At 38.3% G+C, this 7,531-nt stretch overlaps 1 protein-coding gene across 1 annotated transcript; it reads left to right on the top strand.

Moving 5' to 3' along the window:
- The first annotated feature begins 1,391 nt into the window (after positions 1 to 1,391).
- On the top strand, positions 1,392 to 6,395 carry LOC115927720. Its single transcript, XM_030993933.1, has 2 exons — positions 1,392 to 1,443; positions 4,804 to 6,395. Exons 1-2 carry the CDS (start codon positions 1,392 to 1,394, stop codon positions 6,393 to 6,395), a joined length of 1,644 nt encoding a protein of 547 aa, XP_030849793.1.
- The last annotated feature ends 1,136 nt before the right edge of the window (positions 6,396 to 7,531 follow it).

Here is a 7,531-nt window from a genome sequence, read left to right as displayed (position 1 = left end):
GTCTTTGATTTGTCTGTCGTCTTAGCTAAGATGAAGTAATTATTGCTAAGGTAATTTTCTGAAACTAGACATGTTCTCAGACATTTTTGTAGACCTAAGACAGATGTTTGTTTTTTGTTTGAATTAAATACAAGCCCTGGTTTCAAAACATTCAATCCATTTACTCTGCCTGCAATTCTTTTCTTTCGATGTTGACCTAAGTATTTTATTCAATTAGATTAATTGTTCTGATGTTGCTGATATCAGCACATATTTTCATACGGTATTTCGACGTCAAAACTTACCTGTCAGTTGATTATAACTGAACTAAAAATAAGGTCTGAAAGTGGACAACATGCGAGTCTTTTTTTTTCTTGGGGGGGGGTCAATTTGATTACTTTTCTACCATCAGGGAACATATTTCCATAGCATAGGTTTATCAAATATTACGTTACGAGTCGTTATCCCTCTGTCAGCTTTCAAGGCCATTGGAAAATTCATCCCAGGTATGAAGGAATATATCAAATGGTTCCTCGCTACAACTTCGTTGTTTTCTTCGAATATTGGAAGACTTGTAATCCTTCATCTTTAAACGTTTATTTATATATTCATTAATCTTTAAACATTTATTTACGGTGTCATCAGACGGACATAGTGAAACAAATATGTAATTAAGTAGACATGGTCATTAGAAGGAAATGTTTGTGTCCTGTTAACGATTGAACAAAACAAATACTACTTTCTACGTACGTTTGCAGGTAGAGGAAACCTAAAGGGCTCCCCAAAAACAAAGTTTAATCATTAGTTAATAGTTTATTTAGTTATATTGTTTTGAATAAGGGTTAGGGTTAGGGTTAGGGTTAGGATTTATACACCAGGTTTGATGATGTCCAATCTACAATGTAGGGTTATATATAGATGTTCTGTTTATACAATAAGTTGGTATATATTTTTGTTTTATGGGGGAGGGAGGCGGAACCAAATATAAAGACCAACTTTTTCATATTGGTGTGGTTTTGGGGTTGTTGACCCGAGTAATCAGAAATGTTTTAATGTACATCTGGAAATGGACGATGTAATTTCTTCAAATTCTTACAAATCTTATTCTATCCATGTTTATTTCTCCTTCTTTTTCGTAAGGAGGATTCACTCATACACCTTTTAGTACAAATCTGGATTGTATTCATGATGGGCGTTGATAAAGACATTGCAATTCTCGTTTATACACTTTTGATCTACGCTGGAAGAAACATTTTACTGAAGAAATATTATTCCCTAAGTTCTTGCCTATCACATTAATGAGATCTTGGTCAAGTATAATCAAAAGGCCTTTTAGCGATTATGAATGAATATCTAACCTCTCTCTAGAAGTAGAAACTTCACCAGCTGCTGCTGATGCATCTTGAGGAGCAATGTCGACTGAAGTGGATGCCACCGGTCTCGGAGATTCGGTTATTCCTGATTGTAAGAGTGGGAAATTGTGTTAACTTCGTAAAAATATGTATTCATTATGTTCATGTTATTGCTCGTATAATTTTTGTTCATTACAAATGTAATTACACACATAATAATATATCAGTGATTCACATTGAGTGTTGTCACCAGCTCAACCAATCGTATAGTATTTTGTTATTCGCCTTAACGAGATGAGTTTAATTTTTGAAATTTTATATTGATTAATGTAACCCAAATCCGCACATTTCAGTGTCAATCCGCACATCAATTCCGAAAATTCTATGAAACGACATTTTGGCTATCAATCATTTTAGCGCGGAGGATTTCCGATGACGTCATATTTATCTACGCTTGGTTACAGATTGTCAGAAACTTTTCTTCCCTCACCCTCAAATATACATAGGATTTGATGTGTATTTGTGTTATTATGTTGCCTTAAAATTACCATACGGAGCCTAGCCACACTATCTAGTACACGGCGTCTCATCGAGTCCTAGATCCTGCCAAAGAATTGCGGTCTGATAGTCCCTGACTTTGGTTTAAAAATTGCTGCATATTTCTTTACCAGACTACGGTAAGTGAGAACAGTATAATAACTTTATAACTAGAGGCATATAAAAATATTCTAAGTTCGATAAGGGTCTAAATCTTAACAAAGAGAGAGTTAGATTATACGTGTGACGTGCCAGTACTACTACTACTACTACTACTACTACTTCTAGGTAGACATCATTATCATCAAGCTAGGCCTAGGCCTATACGGTAGTGTAAGGTATCATGTATAGCCTATACTATACTATAGGTCTCCCGGTCATATCAATCACTTGGTACATTAGTTTATAAAACAGTACGTGCATGCGTGGATGTCAGACAATCCTAGTTTACAAATTGTTTGTCTGACCAAAATGAATCCAAGCAGTGTTTAAATTAATTGATGCTGGTAGCAGTTACTAGAATGTAGAGACACTGTCACTTGTACAGGTAAAAGTTCCAAGACTAGATGACCCGTTTGTTAAAAAAAGACATATACCTACATGTAGATAGGCGCCTGCCTGGGAGATGACTTTAACAAGACATATTGAATTAGATCCAACGACTTGAGTAACGTAGGCCTGTATCTTTGTAGATAAACGTTTATACTTACGTTGCCAGGTCCAATTAGTCACAGGTTAGTTTAGAAAGTTAGTTAGACTCGGGATTTATCAGTTTGCTCTTTACCTGTAATCTATATACATGTAACTTAGCCTTATACTCTAAAAAAAGATACCCAATATTGGGTAAAATGTTACACTTTACGAGGGTAAAAAGGGAACATGCATGTTTGTTGGGTAAAATTTGACACAGGGGTGGTTGGGTAAATATTTACCCATTAAATGTTTAATATTTTACCAAACTGATGTGCAATATATTTGAATTAATTATGTGGAATTTCATGTCCATATTGAGAAGATTTACATACATTCATGCAAATAAATGCTGCGGAAAGAAACAAGTGCATGATCGTAGTCTATTTCGACCAAAGACGTCCATCTTCTGTTGATCTTGAACACGATTACGTAGTCGATGAACACTGCATGCAGCTGATTCGGAACGACCGACCACGCGCGCTTCAATCATAGTTTGTAACATCAGTTGTGTCATAATACCAACGTTTAGGTGTCAAAACTTGTGTTTACCCAACGCGTGGTTAAAATATTAATCTGCATCGTTACTTTCTTACCCTGGAAATGCGCTCAGTCGAATTTTGATATGACACTTTGGCAAGTGTAATTAAATTTCAGAGGGACTTCGTGTTTAGCACAAGGTTGGGTAATACTTTACCCAACTTGTTTAAACAGCGATTTTGCACAGCAAAATTTTGCACTCTATTTTTAGAGTGTAGGACGATTGAAAACAAACGTGTTACTCGTTCTTAATTAGCTTCTAGACTATATTTCGTTCCTGTTTTCACGAAGTGACGGTAGTGAGGAAAATCCGCACGCAAATTGTATGCGATTTTGATTCACTACCGTCACTTCGTGAAAATAGGGACGATTTGTACAGATAGCTAGTCGATGGTCATACTCATAGTCTAGACATACTCTAAGTGTTAGAAACTGGACTTGTTAATTCTCATCAAATCACTGTTTAACTGGAATAGAAGTACAGAGTTTGTTAAAGACTCGATAAAGAAGATCTATAAAGACTGTTTATAGATCTAGAGCTCGACCATGGCCTCTATTAAACGTAAACTAGATCTCAGTCTACTTAGAGTCTCTTCTAACATACATAAATATGTTTGTTTGGATAGATCTCAAACACTATAAATGAATTCCATCACGATATTCTCATCATTAAACACGACATCGTCATGTCGTGTAGCCTAGGTGTGAACGGTTTGTTGTGGTTGCCATCTAGCATGTCGTTTCACCATGTTGTTTTGTTGCATGGCGTGTTTGGAAGGGAGAAAGAGTGGTAGTTTTCAGAGTTAAAAATGTTGTTATATTGCCAATTCTGGGTCATTTTGCTTCGTTCGAACTTCAATTTTGGTCCTCATTTAAATTATGAGTGACTTTTGGACATGGAAACATCTCAAAGGTATAATTGAGTTCTGTTGCAGAGGGCGCTACACAAAATTATTTTGTTGTGAGATAATGAAAAACTGAGTGTCAAATTTGAAAGAACATACAGTTTAAATGACATAATCATCTTTGTTTGATCAAAATCGGCTTGGAGACAGCTGAAATATCCATAAATATAACGATTTCTAATACTTGTGTACCTCTACAATTATTATATAATTTGAACCAACAGTTGAAAGCCGTTGGAAAAACAAAATAGCGCCTTTTAAGTTGCCTATGTTGGCTTTTTTGTTGGCTTTTTCGTGTTGGTTTATTTGGTTATATTACGCACAACCAGCCGGCCCATGTATTGTTATAATTAATTAATTAATTAATTAACGGTCACTGTAATTTTTTGAAAGTGGAGCTGTTATGATCGTATTGGCTAAATTTGACACATTTGGGGGTCTAAAATTACCTTCATATCAATTTTAGAACCTAAAAGGACACTAGAAATGGCTTGGATAAGAATAAGAGCAATAACCATGTAATGCTAAATATATTACTCATTGCGGATATAGTATCGAAAATAATATCGCTAGTGATATTCGTTTGTCTCGCAATGTGGTCAATAAGGAATCTAAAAGTTCACGACGTTTCGTGTGCAACTGCAACACTTCATCTGGTGATAATAACTACTGTATGCAAGGGTCTTTTATACTCTACGGGAGGACCGGCGGAGCGGTCCATAATTCGATCGATAATTATGAGAAATTGACCGACTTATTGGAGTCTGGTCCGTATCGTGTATTAAAAAAAGATCCCACAGATCGCTTGGCTCGCAAGCTTACCAACACCTTGCTGAACCTAAAGAAAGACAATGTGATGGATGAACCGACCTATCGTAGACTGAAACCCACACAAAAGCAACCTCCTAGAATATACGGGTTACCCAAGATACACAAACCCACAGTACCATTACGACCTATAGTGTCATGCATAGGCTCCTTTGCCTATAACCTCTCAAAGTACCTAGCTGAAATTCTTTCTCCGCTCACCGGTTTGACTGAATATACGATTCCCATTTCGAGTGGTTTTGCAGAGCTCATAGCAGAGCAAACCATCGGTACTCAAGAACGCATGGTTTCGTTTGACGTAGTTTCACTCTTCACCAATGTACCGATTGAGGGCGCATGCAATGCTACATTGCAACGCTTACAATCAGACAGCAATTTGTCTACCCGTACCGCACTCTCACCGGAACAACTCACTCAACTCCTCGAGTTTGTTCTACGATCCACATATTTTCTGTATAAAGGTTCATACTATGAACAGACAGAAGGGGCAGCAATGGGCAGTCCAGTCTCGGCTGTCGTGGCCAACCTATACATGGAGAGTTTCGAAGAAGAAGCGCTGGACACATGTCCCCTCTCTTGCATGCTTCGTGTTTGGAAGAGATACGTAGATGACACCTTCATCATAGTTCCCATCTCTGAAACAGATAAGCTGCTTAAACACATGAATAGCCTTGAACCAACCATCCAGTTCACATCAGAGATAGAGTGTGAAGGGAAGATAGCATTTTTAGACACTCTAGTTCATAGACACGACAACCATAGGCTCTCCACCTCAGTCTATAGGAAGCCTACCCACACAGACCAGTACATAGCGTTTGACTCTCACCATCCCATATCGGTGAAGAGAGGTCTAGTGAAATGTCTATTTGACAGAGCTTCACGCATTGTGACAAGTCCACAACAGCCATGCAAAGAACGGACCCGTGTTCGCAGTGCCCTGAGTCTCAACGGTTACCCACGCCGTTTTATACACAATACCAAGAATAGATCGTCGGAACCCAGGGATCAGAAGGTATACAAGACTTTTACAGTCTTGCCGTACATTGATGGGGTCTCCAAACAACTCAAGCGCCGCCTAGAGAGCCATGGCATTCGAACGGTTTTCAGATCAGATACCACCCTACGTCAACAACTTACACGCCCCAAGGATTCAATTCCTCCACATAGACGGGACGGCATTGTGTACAACATCCCTTGTAAAGGATGTGATAGATCCTACATCGGTGAAATTGCCCGTCCGATAAAAGAAAGAATCACTGAGCATAAGAGGGACGTCAGACTCCGTCGAACTGACAACTCAGCCGTAGCCGAACATGCTTGGGATAACCAGCATCAACCAGACTGGGACGGGGTTCAGTGCCTTTCCCAGGAACGGCATTGGTATACACGGAGGGTGAAAGAAGCTATCAATATCCGTCTCAATCCTAATAATTTCAACAAAGACAACGGGATCGATATCCCCGAATTTTGGATGCGGACGATACGCCGCCATGACACTCGCCGTCCTGCCAGCCAACACCGGTCGATTCCATTCAGCAGACAGTCCGAGCCAGCGGCCCGTTGATTGGTTGAGTACCGTATGCGTCGGCCAATAGGCCTGGTGCATTAGCCGAACCAGCGGCCGAATCCAGCGGTCTGGTGATTGGTCGATCACCGTGTGCGTCGACCAATAGGCATTGTGCGTTATTGTTCCAATTATCGATCGAATTATGGACCGCTCCGCCGGTCCTCCCGTAGAGTATAAAAGACCCTTGCTTACAGTAGTTATTATCACCAGATGAAGTGTTGCAGTTGCACACGAAACGTCGTGAACTTTTAGATTCCTTATTGACCACATTGCGAGACAAACGAATATCACTAGCGATATTATTTTCAATAACCATGTACTTTGATTTGTATTGGTCCCCAATACAAATCGTCCATACTGTATTTCATTTTCAGTTTATCTAATTTTAATTTCATTTATATCAATTATGTCTTATTTAATATATAAAAATTATTAATGGCCTTTAGTAAACCTAGATCGACACCACTTTAGAATAAGAACAGCTAAGCTCCTTCCTTAAATGCTTTACCTTGGAAATGTGTGTTGAATTTGATCATCTGTGTAGTAGTTTGAACCAAGCTAAGCGTCACTAATGTCTCATCACTCCTCTCGGTTAGATTGAGTGGAAAGTACTTTATCTCTTTCGTTTTCGAACTCAAATCGCTGTGCTGAATAGCCTGACGAGACTGCCAGATAATAACAAATGATCATGCATGATTGAATGAAATATGCACTAAAACATGCATGATGAAAATAAAAACAAAAAATAAGATTTTCCGTCTTTTTAAACATTTTTTTCCAATCAATTCCATAATTTTGCATGTAATTTCGTCAAAGTCGATTAAATATCGTCACCCCCGGCCGCCAACCTGCAGTTGCATGAATTTATTTCGTTATGTACGTGTATGTCTATAAACAAATCTTCGTAAAGTGTGTTAAGTTCTCTGTCACTTTGTTTTTAAATATTCTCCTTTTGATCCACCTTTGATCATGATTATTCCCTGCTTTAACAATACGAGAAAGCAATTGTACACATTTAATTCATTTTACCAATGACATGTATGAATGAATTCGATCATCATATTCTGTAGCAATCCGTCAGGGTAAACACTTTCATATGTAATTTGCTGAAAATGAATGCAAAGGCGTTGAAA

This window comes from Strongylocentrotus purpuratus, unplaced genomic scaffold (genome assembly GCF_000002235.5).
Source record: "Strongylocentrotus purpuratus isolate Spur 01 unplaced genomic scaffold, Spur_5.0 spur5_scaffold_20, whole genome shotgun sequence".
Classification (NCBI taxonomy): domain Eukaryota; kingdom Metazoa; phylum Echinodermata; class Echinoidea; order Camarodonta; family Strongylocentrotidae; genus Strongylocentrotus; species Strongylocentrotus purpuratus.
The sequence above is the reverse complement of the archived record's forward strand: the minus strand, read 5'-3'. Positions and strand labels throughout refer to the sequence as shown.